At 34.9% G+C, this 21,007-nt stretch overlaps 1 protein-coding gene across 1 annotated transcript; it reads left to right on the top strand.

Moving 5' to 3' along the window:
- The first annotated feature begins 18,107 nt into the window (after positions 1-18,107).
- On the top strand, positions 18,108-20,694 carry LOC113740686 (protein NRT1/ PTR FAMILY 4.5-like). The gene is made up of 6 exons (XM_072048730.1): positions 18,108-18,192; positions 18,303-18,381; positions 18,478-18,695; positions 18,781-19,203; positions 19,321-19,427; positions 19,574-20,694. The coding sequence occupies exons 1-6, from the start codon at positions 18,190-18,192 to the stop codon at positions 20,454-20,456; spliced, it is 1,713 nt and encodes a 570-aa protein (XP_071904831.1). The 5' UTR covers positions 18,108-18,189; the 3' UTR covers positions 20,457-20,694.
- The last annotated feature ends 313 nt before the right edge of the window (positions 20,695-21,007 follow it).

The raw sequence follows: 21,007 nt of genomic DNA, 5'->3' as shown, positions 1-21,007 counted from the left end.
AAAATCGAACGGCTAAGTGAACCAGAGATGTGGTCAATTTATAATTTTTTTGGTTTGATCGGTTCAGCCGACCGATTCACCGATTTTGTGTCATTTTTCTTTTTGGCGAATAACGTTGTATGGTTAAAAAATCCAAAGATCCCTAAGATCCGAAATGGAAAACACCAACACATAACCATAATTTACACAAACAACTCGAAAATTGATCACAACTTCCTTGTCCAAAAAATCAACTAAATACAAGAAGTAAATGAATCAAAAATTGATTACAAATTCCTAATCCAAAAAAAAAGCAACTGAACACAATAACTAAATAAATATTGTATCATAATTTCCACAAACAATCTTCAAAATGTTCAAGCAATTCCAAGAAATAACTATCATAATCAAATTGCCAACTTATATATAAGCTTAAAAATTTTTCATCATCATATTGCTAACTCTGCCAACTCTAGTGTATGCCGAGAATTCTAATCTCTACATGTCTTCATTATCAAGATAAGGTGCTAGCTTACAATTAACTTCAACTTCATCATTAAAAATGTTCAATAAACTTAAGAAAATTAAGAAAATTTCAAGCAACATTTTCAAGTAAAAAAAGTTTCATCCCAATCCAAAAAAAGAAAAGAAACCAAAAAGAAAAAAATCAACTTAACAAAATTTCAAGCAACTTTAAAGGGAAAAAAAGAAAAAAGAAAGTACAATGAACACTTAAAAGCTCAAACCAATGTTAAAAACTTACAAGATTGGAACTATTATCTAATGCCAAATGGTTTATTAGCCAACAAAATTCTAATTTAAGCCTAATAAATAACATGATTTAGTCAATGAAATGCTGATTAGAAACACAACAGTCAATGGACTAATTTTTTTTCCAACAAACGTCAACATTTTTATATCTATTAATACTTGATAATACAAGAGCTAATTACAAAAAGGGGTAACTATCCCTATATCTTTTCTTGCTAGATCTATCAACCATGTTGGGAAGTTATTTTCCTATTCGATATCTTTAACTAGTTTGACCGCCAAATTGTGCCAGGCTACGACTACAACCATTTCTAGCTCTAGGAACAAAAGAGAATCTGCAACACTCAAAATCTTGTCTAAGGTTACCAATGTCCTCCAGGACTATTTCTATGCTGTTGTCTTGAACATTGCCTGTGCTGATTTGGTCCACCACATCTTTGCAATCTATTTGGACTTCAATATTAGTCCAACCTGCATTCTTTGCCATTACTAGAGCACTTCTAATTGTTAGTGCTTCTTCTTTGCTTGCTACTCCTCTCTTGTGTTCAGATATTCCTTTTACTTTCACAATCCTTCCCAACCAGTTCCTGGTTATGATCCCCAAACTTGTTCTTACCATTTTGGCTGATATTACTGCATCTGTATTTATTTTGATTGCCTGCCAACTTCTGGAGTGGCCTTGTTTCCTGCATTTGCCACTGTTTCATTTTCATACTCATCCATTCCTACTGCGCTTTATCAACAATCTGCTTTGCCTCTTTGTTTTCCCAGTGGAATACCATATTGTTTCGTGCCTTCCAGATATGCCATAGAATGTTTAATGTGAGGTTGATTCTGTCTTGTCCTTGGTCCTTATTGGCTGATTACATCACTGCTTCCCATCATCTCCATAGGTTACTTTGTAGTTCAGTTATTCCCTCCCACCTGACAAGCGCTATTTTCCATATCATTTTGGCTTTTGTGTAGATGAAAAATATATGCTCAGTGGTTTCAGCTACCTCTCCATAGCAGTTGCACATACTGTTTCCCTTTCCTATTCTTCTATATATGGATTCATTCACTGGTAAGCTGTTCTGCAAGCTCCTCCACAAAAAGTGTTTCAACCTCATCTTCAAGTTAAGGCTTCACAGCTTTTTCCATACAATATGTTTTTCTGATTTGCCAACTAGTTTCTGCTCCTGATTCCTTCGTTCTGTTTGGGGAACTGCCTCCACTTTTGCCATAGTGTATCCTGATTTTACTGTGTACACCCAAATTTGGTGTGTTTTTAGAAAAGTCTATCTCTTCTGCTGTATAAACTAAGGGGTTTACTAACAATGCGTTCAATATCATGTTCACTGAACCATTGCTATAGACAATCTATGTTCCATTTCCCTCCCTCAATCAACTCATTGACATTCCTCTGCTGACAGTGGACGGGTTTTGTTGCTAAGACTTTTCCATTTTCTACTCCAATGGCCCATTTATCCTGCCAGATTTCTACTGTCCTTCCATCTCCCACTCTTTTCCATAGTCCTTCTCGTAGTAGTTCACCACCATTTTCGATGCTTTTTCAACACCAAGAAACAGAGTTGGAAGGTTTCTTCTCTAGCCACCTAACCTCTATCATATATTTAGCTTTCAATACTCTACTTACTAACAAATTTGGAGCTGTAAGAAATCTCCAAATTTGCTTTGCAAGCAGAGCCAAATTGAAAGCTTCCAAATCTCTAAAGCCCAGTCCCCTTTCCCTTTGACATATGAGAGCTTTCTCCAACTAACCCAGTGAATCTTGCTGTCCTTATCTCTATTCCCTCACCAGAATCTAGCAATTCTAGAACAGATTTCTTTACACAGTCCTTTGGATAATTTAAAGCAAGACATAATATACGTTGGCATTGCTATGAGCACATATTTGATCAGGACCTCTTTCCCTCCTTGACTTAGAGTCTTCTGCTTCCATCCTTGCGTCTTGCTATTGATTTTATTCTTAAGATATCCGAATACCTGGTTCTTTGACCTCCCTATACTCATTGGCAGGCCTAAGTATTTCCACTGGATGCCTCTCTCATGTTGTCCAACGCTTCACTTATCTCCTATCTTGACTGGCTTGGAGTGTTCCTGCTGAAATACATTGCTGATTTGTTGAAATTAATATCTTGTCCAGAAGCTTGTCCATATTGTTCAAGGATCTCCTTCACCTTCATAGCTTCCTGCTTGCTTGCTTTGCAACACAAAAGAAAATCATCTGCAAAGAACAAGTGAGAGACCATGGGGCTATCTTTACAAATTTTTATGCTAGTGATTTCTTTTGCTTCCACAGCTTTCTTGAGTAAGTTAGACAGCCCTTTGGCACATATAATGAACAAATATGGGGATAGGAGGTCACCTTGACGTAGCCATCTTGTAGGAGTGACATGTCCTACTTATTGTCCATTCAGGTTAAAGGAATAAGAAACAGTGGAAATACAAACTATGATTCATTTAACAAAGGTGGGACAAAATCCCATATGCATCATCAGTCTCCCAAGAAATCTCCATTCTATCCTATCATAGGCTTTAGACATGTCAAGTTTTAAAGTCATGAAGCCTACCTTACCTCTTCTCTTATTTTTCAGGAAATGTAAAATTTCATGAGCAATAAAAACGTTATCCAGAATCTGTCTCCCTAGGATAAAAGCAAATTGAGAGGAACTAATACAGTTCTTTAATTCCCTTTTCAGTCTATTAGCCAGTATTTTTTATATGACTTTATATAGCACTATACACAAGCTAATAGGTCTGAAATTGATTAACTTCACTGGATTATCAATTTTGGGAATTAGAGATATGATGGTCTCATTGACATATTTAAGCAAATTTCTACTATGAAAAAAACTACTAATGGCTTTGATAACATCAACTTTAATGATGGGCCGATAGTTTTGGAAAAACAAGGGAGACATACTATCTACACCTGGGGCTTTGTTTGGGAACATAAAGAACAAAGCTTGTTGAATTTCCGTCTCTTCTACTTATTTAATTAACTGCTCATTCATCAGACTGGAAATAATGCAAGGTATTCTTTGCAGAATCTCATCAAATTCTCTAGGCTTTGTAGGAGTGAAAAGTTCCCTATAGTGATTACACAATTCTTTTTCAATTTCCTACTCATTTTTACACCAGTCCCTATTCAATTTTTGTAACAAGCCGATTTTGTTCCTTTTTCTCTTGGTCATTACACTTATGTGGAAAAAACGTTGTGTTCTTGTCACTTTCTTTAAGCCATCTACTCCTTGACTTCTAACTCAAGAATAGTTCCTCCTCTTTATATGCTCAGCTAAGTTGCATTTTCAGGTTTGCTATGTCCCCTCTACTGCCTGGGTCACTTCCTGCTTTCACTGCTTTCAGTTTCTCTTTTAGTTCCTGGATCTTTGCTTTTGTGTTGCCCTTCACTTTCTTGTTCCATTCAAGCAAAGCAATTCTGCATTCCTTTATGTTTTTTACCATTTTGAACATCCGTGAGCCAGCTTGTTCCATTCCCAGGTTTTTATTATCACTCCATCTGTTCCTTTGTCCTTGGCCCATCTTTGATCAGAGTAAAACCTTTGCTTCACTTTTCTATTATGTGAATTTGTATCCAATATCAAAAGACAGTGATCAAAAGCTTTCTTTTCCACATGTTCAAATGTTGCTTATCAAATTTCTGAACCCAACTCACACTCCCCAAACACCTATCCAACCCTTCCCTTACTTCTCCCACCCCTTCTCGGAATTGCACCATGTCCAAGGAACTCCTACGAAACCTACTTCAACTTGGTCATTCCCTTTAATAAAGGAATTGAAATGCCTAAAACTTCCCTCTGGCCTCTATCTTTCTCCTCATTTTTCTCCATTATAACATATGTCATTAAAATCCCCCACTAAAACCCAGGTCTCATCCCAATCCCTCTTCTTATTCTCAATATACTTCTACTGTTCTTTCCTAAAACTTTTCTCTATAGTTGCATAAACACCTATCAACTACCAATGACTATTTATCCCTCTAGTCTATTACTCTCGCTTCTATGTATCAATCTGTTACATTCACTTCATGCAAATTTACTTCATCCTCCAAAATAGGGCTTGGCCACCTGCTCTCCCCTTTGAGCGCACCACAAAGCTATTATCAAATTTGATTCTTTCTTGTACTTGTTTCATGAACTTTTCCTGATTTTTTGTCTTACTCAAAAAAACTATGCTAGGGGAGTAGAGGTTCAAAACCTCTTTTAGTTGGAAAATTATCAAGGGGTCTCTTGCACCTCGATAATTCCATACCGCAACCTTCACAATGGAGGCGCCAAGGGGTTAGCCTCCAATTCCCCTGTACTGTGAATGGTAGAACTTTCTACCTTTAGAAGTTTCTGCTTTGGAACATCCATTGTATCCTCTTCCATTGGGTCAGGACCTTATTGATACGTAGGAAACTTTCTTTTCCCTCCTTGCCTCCCTGTACTTTCTCTATTGGTAATGTCCTGTAGGGAAGCACAGCTGGTTCTTAACACTTTCTTGCCTTATTTCTTGTCTCCTTTCATGCTATTGTTCTCAGGTGCTAGGCGATGCTATTCCTCTTTTCCATTCCCTTGAGGTTCTGCAGTTCCAACAACGTTGGCTCTGTTTGGATTAACTGTTTTTGGGAGTGTTTTAAAAAATTTTACTGTAACTGTATATATAAAAAACTTTTACTGTAGATTTTTTTGGATTGTTTTTAGAGATATTTTCAAAATATATTTTTGAATATTTTTTATAATTTATAATTTTTTTGGAATATTTTTTTAAATTTACACAATCCACCACTATCCCTTCCCTTTTCCTCCCCCTCTCTCCTTTCTCTTCCTCTCCTCCTCCCCTCTATTTCCTCATCCTTTTCCTTCTTCTCCTCCTCCCTCTTTCCTTTCCTTTCTCCCTTCCCTTCATTCCCTCCAACCCCAAACCCCTCTCCCGCTCACGGATGGTGGTTGCGACTTTACCTACCACTCTAATCACGACCATCTTGATCGCAATCAGATTTGATTGTGACTAGGAAGGTTGCGGTTAGTCGAGGAGAAGGAAATTGGAGAGTGGAAAAAGGGAAAGAAGAAAGGAGGAAAGAGAAGGAGAGAGGGGAAGAAGAAAAAATGAGAAGAATGAGGAAAGAGAGAGGAAAGATGGGCGGAGAGAGAGAGAAGAGAGGAAAGAGGATCGTGGATGTAGGGGTGGTGGTGGTAAGTTGGTGGACGTGGTGGTGGAAAGTGATGGGTAGTGGTGTATTTTGTTATATATTTGGAGTTATTTTTGACATATTGTATGGATATGGTGTTTTTGGAGTTATTTTTATTTGTGTATTACTGTAACATTGTAGATGAAAAAATTATTTTTCAAAAAAGTGTGAATCTAAATAGAGCCATTCTTATTTATCATTTATTACCTGAGTTTTCTTCTATGACCATGTCTGCTGCTTGGTTGTCCTCTACATTTCTCTTGCTTTCTTCCTGTCCTACTAGTTCTTTCATTTCCTACCTCTCGTTTCCTCCCCATCACTGTAGACTTTGGTTTCACTTCTTCCTTTATCTTTTTCCTTCTTCTCTTTCACGATGTTCTAATCAATGTTTTCTCTCAGAATTTCCATCCAACTTATCTCATTCTCAATCATTCTCTGGTCTTTGTCTTTGTTCTTCTTATCCCTTCCTTTACTCATCATTGGATCATTGGTGTTTGGGCTTTGGTTATATTGTTTCTCTACTGTTGTTTCTGCCACGCTTTTGACCTTCGTTGCTACAACTTGACTCTGAACATCTTCTTTGCTAGGTATTTTCCAAGCTCTCAAAGGGGATGTCATTATATTTCCCGCTTGCAGCCATGCTCCAAACTGTCCTTCCCTATTATTTTGTCCATCCCAACTTCCTCCATTACAAGATTTATCCCCATGTTCTATAATCCCACAATTATAGTAGAAATTCGAACACCGTTCATATCTAAATTCTACCCATGTATTCTCTCCATCCAGTTTTACTAAAGTTTCTCTCACTAACGATTGGAAAACATCCACTTTAGCTAATATCTTCATAAGTCTACCCTCTTTCCCCCTCCTATTGGGATTATCACTTCCCTCACTGAGTTAAATTTTTTTCAAGTTTAAATCCAACTGCTCTGCACATCCAATGAACAAGAAGGTTCCAAATTTGTATCCATAGGTATGCAAACCTGAAGTGGTTAAGGTTCCGTTCGTACCCTGCCTTCCACTGCTTCATAACTAGGATCTGGTTGTCTATTATCCATGGACCTCCCTTCATGATTTTTGCTCTGTCCTCTTCTCTTCTCAGTTGAAACTGAAACAAGTTTGGTCCTAATTATGTCACTACCAGATTTTTTGGGTATCCCCAAGCATGATTTGTAAAGTTTTTCATTCCTGTGAAGTTTGCCACCTTTATGTATGCTATGGACTAATTGTGGTTAATAATAAAGTCACGATGCATACTTCATGTATGCTATGGACCATTGCTTTAAACAATAGTAAATTGTTAGTAGTTGTACTCCATCTAACAAAATAAATCTAAAAGGAAAGAAAATGGGAAAGACAATAACATTGATAGCTAACAGATTATTGTAGCCAATAGGCAAACATATTTTAGTAAGAAAAGCTCTGAATTAGTGGCTAAATATATATCTTTTACATGATTATTACATCAGTTTATCAAATTTCATCTTCTTATCTAGTTCACTTGAAAAAACAATGTTCCGGTTTAATTTGCCGTCAAGGTTAGTGCTCTTAATCGAGTTGAGCCAATCCCGAGCATCTAATGATCGAATTCGACTAGGAACCTTTATCAAGCTAGGCTCGAGCTTACTCGATTAGTAGCTTGAGCTTCAAAAAATGTTCAACATCGACTCGTCAAACTCAGTTTCAAACTCGAATTTGAACTCAAACTCGAGTTGCAAAAGCAAGCCAAACTTAATGATCTCGAGTGAGCTCGAGACTCGTGCTCGAACACTTGAACCTATTAACAACCAAGTCTCAACCTGTTAACAAATTTTTCAGAAAATTTCACAACTAGATCTACATTTGAAATAAATGTAGAAATCACAAATTCACAATACAAATTTGATTGGTACAATCCCTCTATTAAATCCAAGTTTCTACATTCAAAGTAGTCAATCTAAAGTCTAAAATAACTTAAGTTCATGTCAATTACAAATTTGAAACATTGCATAATAGTTAAGCATCAAGTAGTTCAAAACAGATTCTAAAGCAAAAAATACTATGCAAAAGGCAACAAATAGGGGTCAAGGGGTTAATATTTCTTACCAGATTACACAGTTAGTGATATGGTATCAGCCACTGGCTCTATCGAGGTGGTCCTGTGACAACCGATGGGTGCATGTGTGCTTTGTTTCCTTCAATGGTGGTAGTAGATGGGTCACTGCAAAAGTAGATAGTGGTACGCTATGGTTACCCAATGGACGGTGGTTAGATGACTGTTTGACTAGTTTATGGTGGTGAGGTGACCGGTTGATAGTGGTAGGGTAGTTTGGGTGATGAAAGTGACAGCTGAAGAAAAGGAAAGAAAATTGAAGCAATGGGAAATTTCCTTAGCGATTTAGGAAAACTTTAGGGTGTTATTACCAGATACATAATAAAATGACACTAAAGCCCCTAATTTAGGGTGTTATTACCAGATGCATCCAAATTTTCTATTTTTTTCAAACATAACTCCGTCAAAGATATCTTAATGGTTTGATATATAATTTTTTTTATAATGTCTAGTCCAATTTAGCTTTTGAAGTGAGCAATATAGGCACTGGTAGTGATTTATTGACAGTTGAATAGTTATATTATATAATGTAGGAGGAGGATGCGACAATTTCAACACGCTATGATATTGATGCATATCATGTATTTTCACCATCACCGCAGGTGACAAACTTTTATCGTTACATCACATATTTATATAGTATTGTTAATTGGATGTCTTGGACATCGTATATTATTAACCGTATGTTCCATTATGTGTATTTAGTTTCGATTATCCATTCACCAAGTTGACCTTATTTATTGATGTTAGTACTTCTCTGTTGAAGATATTGTTCAGTTTCAATCGCTTCCCTATTATCAGTTTCTTTTAATCTACAATGTTGAAATGAATTAGTGCATGTTGACTATAACTGACTAGATTTTTTTTTTCATACATTAGTTATCTTGAACAAGATTTGCGGTGTTTTTCGAAGAACATTTGTTATTGGACCTCCATGTCGACCTGATTGAGAATGCTGCATATCTACGTTACAAGAAATTAATAAGCTATTACAAGTTATTCATGTGCCTGGACAGGCACCTTCAATGTTTCACTCTATTCAAACTTAGACAAGTGGGTTATAATTGTAATCATATCCAGTATTAGTAGTCATCAATTGTTCTGTAATGGGTTGTATAAAGTTGTTAAGAAATTATAAAGTTGACTGAAAATTAACATTTTTACAATACCATTGAACGTGCTTCTTTAGGATTATAGTATTTTTCATAGAATACCACAACAAATGACTGTCATGATATATGCGTTTGTGATATGTCGTAATATATGCGCTCGTGATATACCACAAAATGGTCCTGCTTGCTTCAACAAAAAAAGGGTATGCGTTCGTAATAAAAGTAATATTTAGAAGCAAATATTATATAAAGAAAGTTGTTGTATTAAAAGAGTAGGTGCCCTAAAATCTAAACTTAAATTTTGGACGGAGTTACCACGTAATTGTAAATATTCACCAAACATTCAACTTAATTGGCTTCAACGTTTGGGGTAATGGTCATGGTAAAAGATCAATTTAGAAACAAATAACAACTATAATTACTCAATTTGCATTAAAAATTAGTCATGGACTTTTTTTATAACAAATCATGGCCATTCATTCATAGCCACTCTATTTTCTCGAGTGGTAATATGCGGCACTAGAAGATGTAAACTAGCAACTAATATTGCTTGTGAAAATGAGTACGTATGAAATTTCAGTCGATTTTGTTGTTAAAGATACAGAAATGCCAGCATAACTAAGGCCGCATATGTTTTGATCTTTAATATGATAATAATGCAAACAAATTTTATAGAGTTATGTTTGTTAGTCGACATGTTTGGATCGATGTTGTATAACAATGCACGTGTACGAATTTTATATGTGCTCTGAGTAATAAATTTTGAACTACGAAAGCTATTCTTGGGTCCAAACGTGACATGTATGGACCCCATACTAGGTCCAAATTTATATGTGGTCTGCTTGTGTTCTGTTGTATGGATCACACTGTAACTGCTAAAATAACTATTTTGTAACAGTTTTCACTGTGACTTTTTAATAACTATTTTGTAACAACCTACAGACACACTGTAACATGCAATCATCAAATATGGAGTTTTGTATTAATTTTCAATCTCTAACTTCCCAATTAAGTATTTTGTAACAGTCTTCAATAACATTCAACTTTTCAATAACTATTTTGTAACAACTTACAAACACACTGTCAACAAATAGTCAAATATGGAGTTTTGTATTAATTTTTAATCTGTAACTTCCCAAATAATTTTTTTGGTAACAGTTTTCAAACATACTGTAACTTGTCAATAACTATTTTGTAATAGTTTTTAAACACAATGTAATTAACAATTTTTCAAACACACTGTAACTTTCCAATTGGCTTAACATGACATTAGACTTATCTGGATGTAACTTGAATAAAGTCACACTTAATTATTATACTTAATTTAGTTTGTCAGGTCCGTTCATATGCAGCTGACATTGGTGTATTATGACAGTATGCCTACTAACAACAATATTATATAACACATTTAGCTCAGCCTGCAGTTACATGACGACATTACCAATCCATAAATTAGCCACATACTCTCCAGAATGGAATATAATACACGCATATACAATAATACATCTAAGTGAAAGTTATAAATTTAACATTTGTACTGTTGGCATAGGTTCTATAACTGTAAGTTCTATGACAATAAATAAAATGGTCACCGCGAAAACTGAATTTTCATTTATTTATAATATGATTATCCAAAAGATCACTACATTTATGTATTTACATGTGTGTGATTTAATTCAAGATAACTTATTTGTTCAATGTAATATTAGAATTGGTTTCATATATTAACTGTAACTGTATGTAGTTACAAGTTGATAAACCTATCAATGACCCATAATGTTGACTATAATATGTAGTAATTACGTCAAATCAAATAATAAATTTCGTTAACCATGGAACAGGCCCATTTACACCGATATCGGCATGCCCGCTGTTCATCATTATCCCTACCAAATCAGGGGGTAGTTTAGTACGCCACGCACCATATTATTCTCGTCCAGATCATGTCGTCCAACCTTTAACATCAAATTAAACCAACCATTTCAATAGTAAAGCCACGTAATACATACACCAATACTTTTTATATGAAATGAGGTAAACAATAAATAACATGTTACCAACTTTTCTTTTCCATAAGTCCCAAGATTCTTAATCTCCAATGCATCCCTTTCAGAGATCAGAGCATCTGTCCATTTAAACTAGAGTTTTACACAAACAATTGCACTTCAGTTCTATTATGCTTTCCACATTTATTCTTAATGCATTACAAAGTACTAAGATAAATAATATATCACTTTCAAATCTTAGTAACAATAGTAATGAAAACTTATAACTTATTTTTCACACTTTGTTTGTCAAAATTAACAGTAGGTTAATTATTCTGCCTCATCAATTCCACTTACAATCTACTCTCACTCATTTATCAAGTTTGATGGGATTAACTTCTTCTTCTATTTCTTGTCCTACTCTATACATATGAGTTAATGTAACAATCAGGAGGTACCTATTTCACAGTTATATTCACGAAATTTTATAAAGCAGTTCTTATATTATAATTGCTAACTCACTGTATGTTACAGTTATTCAACTTCATGTCCACACACACTAGCAAAGTAAAACTTGTAACCTTTTTCCACATTAAGTGTGCCAAGTTAAAAACTACGTTATTCATTTTGCCTACCCTGTTCAGATTGTCGTCTACTGCCCTAACTATCAAGTTTCAAACAATTAACCTCTTCTTCTATTTATCCTGTGATTATGCAAATACGAGTTAACTAACAAATAATAGGTAGCAATTTTACAGTATGCTCACGCAATATTACATATCAGTTCTTCTACTGTAACTGTTGACTAACTGCATGTAACAGTTATTCAACATGGTGTCCAACCCCACTAGCTAAAAAAACTTATAACTTTTTTCTTTGCAATGCGTCTACCAATCTGAGTGTCATGTTATTTTATTCCGCATAATAATTTTACTCCGCGTCATTATTTATTCATGTGAAATGTCTCTTATATAACATGCTGTAAGAGACATTTTTAAGGAAATTATCTTTGTAATGCTTTTTCTTTCGCTTTGTATGTTGCCATGAATAGTATGTACAAACCACATAAAGTATAATCTGCACGCAGGCACTACTTTCAACAAAATCTATAAGAAATTCATAAAAACAATGAGTACCCTTGTTATATTATTACCCAAGCAATTTTCCATCCCATTCACACGATTTTACACAAACACTTGGCGCACTAAATTTTCCTCACCTATCCTCCACTATGTTGGCCACCAAAATACCTACGTTCTTCTACTCGAGACTAGTGAACAGTCTGTTCCACCAAAACCATTAAAAATCAATTGACCTATTCATTCACAACATTGTCCAACAATGACAACTACTCACATCGCTCCATGACCTTGTCAAATTTTGAAAGTTATGTGATACTATTATTGTTTTGTTACCTGAATGTTTCCTGCTTTATCTCTCCTCCGGATGCGAAATTCTACTCTTCTGTCGCTACTTCTTCCTTTTTCTTGCTGTAATATACCTTAGTGCAATTGTATTTTCCCTGCTTTCCCTTATACCTAGTCTGCCTTCAACCACTTTCTTATTTTGCCTCCAGCCACTTTCTTGTATTCTCTGTTTGCTTCCATTTTCTGGTGTTATGGATGAATGAAAAATGGCAATTATTGTGGAGGGAAAGCAAATGAACTTTTTGTTTGATGATTCATTTGAGCGGGATTTTGTGGAATGGAGCTAATGCTTCATGACGAGGTCCGTCAGAAGCGTCAAAGTTTTTTTCCATTACTAATTTATGTGACGTCATTTTTTCACCTTCTCAAAACTAGTCGACGTGGTTATTTCTAGTCCTCACGGTTGTGTTTGTGAGGGAACCGTTCAGGGACGGTCATGACCGTCCCTGCCCCGTATCCCTCGAAAATTCACTGGTCACCCAACTGGGATCACAACGTGTAGGCATCAGTTTCGTACTCTCGATCATCTCAATGGGTATAGCTGGATTGATTGAGGTAAAAAGAAGGCATCAACAACTGAAGGATCCACTGAAGCCAATCAATCTTTTCTTCCTCTCTTTCCAATACAGAGCCTTGGCATCGATGAGATGTTTTCAGTGATTGGACTACTGGAATTTTTTTACAGGGAGGCTCCCAAATGGATGAGATCTCTCGCGACTTCATTTGCACCTTTATCAGTCTCATTTGTAGGGGTAGCAATTTCTTATACAACCTGAAAACATGACACGAATCTAATACAAAATTAATGGGTTTGGGTTAAGGTTTCGTAGATTCGTGTTAGAATCGGATCGAACCCGATGAATCCAAAAAAAAAAAATAGGTCTAATTCAGATTACCCACGATTGACCTGATAACCTGTTTATGAATTAAAAATAATTTAATAAATATAAAAAATATTCTATCCAACTAAACTAAGTTATTCTTTTTTTATCCCAAAGGCATTAATCATTTAATCAGAAATGAATTTGTTTAACTTGTGTGAAGTTGGAATTGTTATGTTTAGACAAATGATATATTACATTATTTTCTACTTTTAAAGTTTTAACTTATTTCAAATCTGATTTGGGATAAAATATTTTTACGGTGTTTTAATTTATTTTAGATCTGGTTTGAAATTATTTTATTGAGATTTTTTTTACTTGATTACGTGACTAATCTTGTGCGGAATTGGTTTTATTAGAAATTATAGCGGTAGATTAGTAAATTAGAATTATGTTTCAGGTCATTCGAATGACCCACCAGCCTAAAAATTTCGTGTTCGAGTCAAGCATGTTGACCCATCACTAGTTGACGGGTTCTGTTCAGATCAGCGGATCTCCTGTTATACCCGAATCTGGACCTGACCCGTTAACCCATTTTTGACACGATTGCCACCCCTACATTTGGATGCTTCTTGAGTGGTCTTCATCAACGTAGTGAACGCCATTTTCCAAGAAGGTTACTCCAAGTAAACAGGGATGATAAGAGACAGCAGATTTGAACCACAATAAGTTGGAGCTGTTCTACTGGTTCCTAGCCATCCTAAGTTTTGTGAACTTTGTTAACCATCTCTATTGGGCTTCATGGCACAGGTATAAATCAGATGCAGATGAGGCCAATGCTTTGAAAGATCAACAGTTTTTGCTGCCCCAGATTGAAATGGCCATATTAACTTTGAGAAACATTAGGCCATCAAATTGAATTTGTGGCAGTTTCTTCCTCTACATTCCTATGATGACTTGTATCTACACAAACAGCATCCCTCTTAAACGACTTGCATAAAAATGTAATTTTCTTGTCTTTTTGGTTGCTAACAAAATAAATTGTAATTGATGATAAGATTTGACGGTAAGTAATTAGTAGACTTTGATTTCAAAGCCACAAGTAAAATCGGTTGTATCCTAGAAAATAAGAAAAATCAAGTCCCAGACAATACCTTTCCGGAGATCTAATTAGAATAGCCAACTGACCTGATTTTACATTATAAATTAACTTTTCACAAAACGTTTACAAATATCAGTAGAAAATTTAACCTTAAACCTACTATATTTCAAACTACTATATTATGAGAAAATCTAATCTTAAACTAATATGTCTCAAGTCCGTTGTAATGACCAAATCACCCTGTAACTATAAAAATGATAGATTGTTTTACCTTCATTGGCTGCAATTTGAAAATTTCTTTCCAATCATGCTCTTTTGAAGAGCATATAATCTTTAATGGAAACTTATGATATGAAAGGCAAAATAAAATTGAAAAAATCTAAAAATCAATCCTAGATGTGAAATATGGACGATGCCCATTTTGCCTTGTTTATAAAACTAAAGGTACAGATCAAATTTAAATCGTACTCGAGAGAGTTAAGAATCTAAAATCAAATTTTCATTCTAACTGATGTCAAATTTTCAAGAAGATCTCTTACCCTTGAATGCACAGTTTAAATATGATCAAAAACCTTATTCTTTATTATGGCTGAAGTGCATCATTCACATTCACAGTCCACATGTATATTTGATTTTCATATTCTCTCCTATTCATTTTTATCTTTTATACCATTGGTTTTTAGGTGTGCAAACAAGTTGAGTTTAATCGAATAACTCGCGAGCTTACTCAGTCAAAACTCAAGTTTGAGCTCGTGTTGACAAAGTTTGAGTTCAAACTTGAGCGGCTCAAATTGCTTGATGATTTTGAACTCAAGCTTCATATGTAAAGTTCAAAAGCTTTTCGAATGTAATCGAGATCAATCGAGCTTCACATACATATGTTTTTTTAAAATTTTTCAATTTACTAGTGTGAAATATCTATCTTGTTCCTAGTTTAGATTATATATAATATAAATTTATATTACTTAAACTCGATTGGGATCAATTCAGCTAGATTGAGCTCGAATTAAGATTGACTATACTTGATTTGATCGAACTTGAGATCGAGTTCGAGTAAGGCAGACCAAAATTGAGCTCGAGTTCGAGATCGAGATCAACTCAACTTTCAAGATTTCGATGAGCTCAAACTCAAGTTCAAGCATCAAGGTTGAGTTTATTAATTAGTCGAGTTTGAGCAGTGCACTATTCGAGTTTAATTTAACTCAGTTACAACATGTGAATGTTAAGCCTCAAAAATAACCCAGACTTACTATTAAAAAACAAAAAATCAAGAGTAGCCGTACTTTCAAAAGAAAGAAACATTTTTAAATTCTTTTTTCATAATTAGCCTCTTTATCATTAATTTATTGAAATCATATATCCATGCCTATAATTATCTTGTGTGATCGGCTAATGACTTATTAAATGAACTTCCATACCAAAGACAAAGTCAAGCCAGCTGAATCATCATCCTTTCAACTCACTATTTTACTTCATCCTTACCGAATCTAATCACATTATACGCAATTACAAAGTCAAGTCATTTCATTCTAAAATACATCCAAAAAAAAAGACAGTCAAACCTTCTGCTTTTGGTCAAGTTTTCTTCTCCCACAGTCTATAATCGCAAAGTAGCTGACGGGAAAAAAAAAAACTATTATCGCACATTTTTGTTTGGAAAAATAGGCAATTTCACCCTAAATTTTTTTACTAGTACCGATTTAATCCCTAGCTTTTATTTCTAACCAATTTAATATTTGAATTTATTTTGCAGTTCCAAATCAGGACCTTTGTAGTGGTATCACTGTCTAAAACTGATCTGACTCCTAATTGACTAATTGAATTGGGGTATTATGGGAACACCACTTGCATGCCTGTAATAAAACAAGTAAATCATGTAAAAAATCACCAGATACAATCTTTAAATCATGTAAAAAATCACCATATATAAAACTTTCTTAAGTATAGTCTTGTGATTTTTTATATGATATACTTGATTTATTACAGTTTCATAAGTAGCGTTCCCAAAACACCCTTGTTTAGTTGGTTAATTAGGAGTTAGATCAGCTTTAGATGGTGGCGGCGCCACGGAGGTTCTTAATTGGAACTGCAAAATAAGTTCACATAACAAATTGGTTAGGAATAAAAGTTAGGGACTAAATTGGCACTAATGAAAATGTTTAAGGATGAATTAGCCATTTTCCCTTTTTGTTTTTGCTCTAGCATGTGTTTAAATGGTCATGGTATTTAAATTAAATTAACCCACCAAAAATCAAGGGAATTACTTATAATTCCTTTTTTTAAATGTTTTATAACACCATTAGATGATCTTTGACTTCAAGAAAATCATACTACAAATTTAATCTCTTCAAAAAAGAAACAAAAATGTTTGTAGCTTTACATAATGCTTGAAGCCTTCTAGATAAATGAATTTAGACCGTTGTTCATACAGTCTTAGAATTAGGTTCAGCTCTCATTCTCTTTTCCTACTTCTAACTTCCAAATAAGTTCTATTAGAAAAAAAAAAAAAAAAACTGATGAACCATGTTTCAAGGTTATTTGTTGACTTAGGTAAAACTTTGTCTTATAATAAGTCATGGGGTGTATAAATTTACATTGATTGATTTTTTTTTTTTAGTTGAATCCAACAATGAAAAAATAAAGGCCGTCCTTTTTGGACTTCTATATTAATCTATTACATCTCCGATTTATGACTTCTTCTGCGTTTCTATAATACTAAAGAGTCTATTTTACTTTATTTTTAGTAGTTGTATATGTTGCCTAGATTTGACAATTCCAATTCTTGAAGCCTAAACTAAAGGTTTTCTTTCGTCAGAGATACTGTCCTTGCAGAAAAACAATTTATTTGTTAAACTTAAAACCAATCAATAAACCTCCTTGATAATGAACTAGGCCTCAGTTGACCTTTTAATTAAAACCTAAGATCCCGTTTGGATGACTATGTTTTAAAGTTTATGTAGAAAAATATACTATAGTGATTTAATATATGTGAGATAAAAAAGTAATTAAAAAATGTATTCACGAAAAATGTAAAAATTTTTTTGATAAAAAACTGCAATCCAAATTAGCATTTTACCATTTTCTTGACGACATTAATAGTTGATTAGCTTAATTTATTCTGTTTGTATTTTTTTTTTGTGACTTTGTGGCTTTCGTACGACAACTGTTCAAAAAAATTGCCACAAGTGGCGGTAATATTCCTTTTTATCCAAGAAAATTTGCCAATGTTTCAATTTTTTGTCAACCATAAAATTGTAACTATAATCTGCACTCACGTATTTCTTGTTTTCAGAAACCTTAGTATTTGATTGGAAGTAATTAGTTGAAAATGTCAACATTTGTTTGAGATGTATGGATTTGCATCAAAAGGAAACAAAAGAAGTCTTAGTATTTTATTAGTAACGTTGGGGTTAAATGTTTAGCAAAGGATACTCGTATAAAACATTTTACCTCCACATGGAATCAGGGAAATGATATTTTATTTTGTCTAGAGTTGATTCAACTAAGTTAGAGCATAAATCCAAGGTTGCAGGAAAGGGACAGAAAGTCAAAAGGGACTTAAACAATAGAATGATTCTCCACGACTAAGTTGCTGCAAATCTAATCCATGGTGCAATATATATAGGCAGCTGAAAAGGCTGTTTTTTCATCGTCATCAGGCATTTGAATTCATCAATCTTCCTTGGTCTTTGGCTCTTGAAAGATGGTATGGTTTATCTGTGCTAAGAATTGCATGAGTACTTTACTCCAATGCTAACTTAGTATAATATGCATCACTCGTTAACAGTATTTAACATCAGTTGCTTACTACTGCAGGATGCAGAGAATGTTCAATCCTTAGTGAGTTCAATGACAAAGAAGAAAGGTGGATTCAGGGCTTGCATATTTGTACTAGGTGAGTGTGCATGATCAGAACATATGACCTATTGATGGCTCTCACTGGTTAACATGAAGATTAATTGATTCCTTTTCCTTTCTTGTTTTCTGCTAGCTTTGATAACTCTCGAGAACATTGGATTTGTGGCGAATATGTCATCATTGGTTCTTTACTTTCACTTTGTGATGCAATTTGGTCTATCCGCTTCTGCAAACACCCTCACCAATTTCCTGGGGTCAACTTTCTTGCTCACAATCTTTGGCGGTTTTATATCAGACACTTACTTGAACAGACTTTACACATGCTTATCATTTGGCATCTTGGAAGTTTTGGTAAAGAACAATAACATGAATTCTAACTCTAAATAGCAAATTTTCATCTATCTTTCCTCCTCAATAATTGGTGTTTTCCCTACAGGGATTGCTTTTACTTTTTGTCCAAGCAGATTCAAATAAGTTGCAGCCTGATCCCTGCGACAAATCAAGTTGTGTAAGAGGTGGTAAAGCTGTCATGTTATATTGCACCATCTTCCTTTTGGCAGTAGGTGCTGGTGGAGTTAAAGGATCAGTTGCTGCACTTGGTGCTGATCAATTTGATCAAAAGGATGAAAAGGAAGCAAAGGCACTTGCAAGCTATTTCAACTCCTATCAATTCAGTGTAACCATAGGATCAATTATAGGTGTTACTATTGTGGTTTGGGTAGCTATGAACAAAGGTTGGCACTGGGGATTTTTGATATCTCTAATTACTACTTCTATTGGTATGGTGGTTCTAGCACTTGGAAAGCCTTTCTATCGCCTTCCATCCCAAAGCACCAGCCCCCTGGTCAAGATATCTCAGGTTTTTCTCTTCCTTAATTTGTTTCATTTAACTACTTGAAAGTTCCCTTCTTCCCAAAAAAAATAATAAATACAATAATTTTACATGTTCGTAACCATTATCAACATGTTTTTCCAGGTTATAGTTGCCGCAATACGTAACAGAAATGTACCGCTACCAGAAAATCCCAGTGAGTTATACGAGACTGATGACAAAGATGCAATTTCACATACTAGCCAATTCAGGTAGCTCGACAATTAAAGTATCCTAATGCACCAAATTTAAGGATGAAACATGTCAAAAGAGCAAGTAAAAATGAAATTTTATCCCCAATCCAAGAGGAGTGTATAAATCAGAACTTTTTTGACCTCAAATGCTTGTAATGATACAGGCTGTTAGACAAAGCTGCTAGTGTTCGAGGAGGGAGGGCTGCTAGTGTTCGAGAAGAGAGAGCTCCAGATCCATGGAAAGTATGCACAGTAACACAAGTAGAAGAAGTCAAAATACTCATCAGGATGCTCCCAATTATTCTGAGTACAATTATAATGAACACATGCATGGCACAGCTGCAGACATATTCAGTACTTCAAGGATATTTCATGAATACCCATTTGGGATCTTTCAAAGTTCCTTCAGCTTCAATCCCAGTGATTCCCCTAATTTTCATGTCTCTTCTTCTGCCAGTCTACGAGTTTTACTTCGTCCCACTGGCTCGAAAAATCACTGGTCACCCAACAGGTATCACTCAGCTTCAGCGTGTAGGCATCGGTCTTGTACTTGCCATCATCTCAATGGCCATTGCAGGAGTGGTTGAGATCAAAAGAAGACATAAAGCAATAGAGGACCCATTGCATCCTATAAGTCTTTTCTGGCTGTCTTTCCAATATGGAGTCTTTGGCGTTGCTGACATGTTTACAGTGATCGGACTAATGGAGTTCTTCTACAGGGAGGCTCCCAAATGGATGAGATCTCTTTCCACTTCATTTGCACTCTTATCACTCTCCTTGGGATACTTTTTAAGTACTGCCTTTGTCAATCTTGTGAATACTGTAACCAAGAAGGTGACTCCAAGCAAACAAGGATGGTTAGAGGCACCAGATTTGAACCACAATAAGTTGGAGCTTTTTTACTGGTTTTTAGCCATCCTAAGCTTGCTCAACTTTGCTAACTATCTCTTTTGGGCTTCATGGTACAAGTATAAATCAACTGCACAAGATGCTGGAACTCATGGCAGGGTTGGGAGAGGATCATCCGCTGTAGCAGCTGAAGATTGAATTCCATGTATTTGTTTGTAGTACATCAAATGATCAAACTAGGGTCGAAAATCCGGATTTGGTACCCCTTTTACCTTTCTTTTGGATTAATTGTGAAAAAAAAATTTGTTCATAATAGCTTGCTTTGCTATCTAAGTTGTTGGAAATATGAGGACATGCAGTCGTAATTTTGTTTTGTGATGGTTGCTTAAAAGACATAGGAATTGTTAATGGCTGTAAGAAGGATAGAACTTTTACAGATGGGGCTTTTACTGATGTGAAACATTTACCAGAAAGTATGATAGATCAAATTCAAGTGTTTGGTTTGGTTTGGTTGGATCAGAGTTCTGGGTTTTGTTTTTAAAACTATTTTAGCTCGAGGCGTAATATGAAGAAAATTTGTTAGCCCATCAATCTCCTCAAATCAAAAGTCTATACAATTTACGTGACAAAACAGAGAGTTGCAACATGACCACACAAGTTTTATAAAAGCAAAGAGAAGAAAACTGAAATGAGTACAAGAAAACTTATCAATAGTTGATCAAGTACAAAGAAAACTTGTCAATAATTGA

The sequence above is a fragment of the Coffea arabica genome, chromosome 1c (assembly GCF_036785885.1).
Source record: "Coffea arabica cultivar ET-39 chromosome 1c, Coffea Arabica ET-39 HiFi, whole genome shotgun sequence".
Classification (NCBI taxonomy): domain Eukaryota; kingdom Viridiplantae; phylum Streptophyta; class Magnoliopsida; order Gentianales; family Rubiaceae; genus Coffea; species Coffea arabica.
This window is presented reverse-complemented; position numbering and strand designations above follow the sequence as displayed.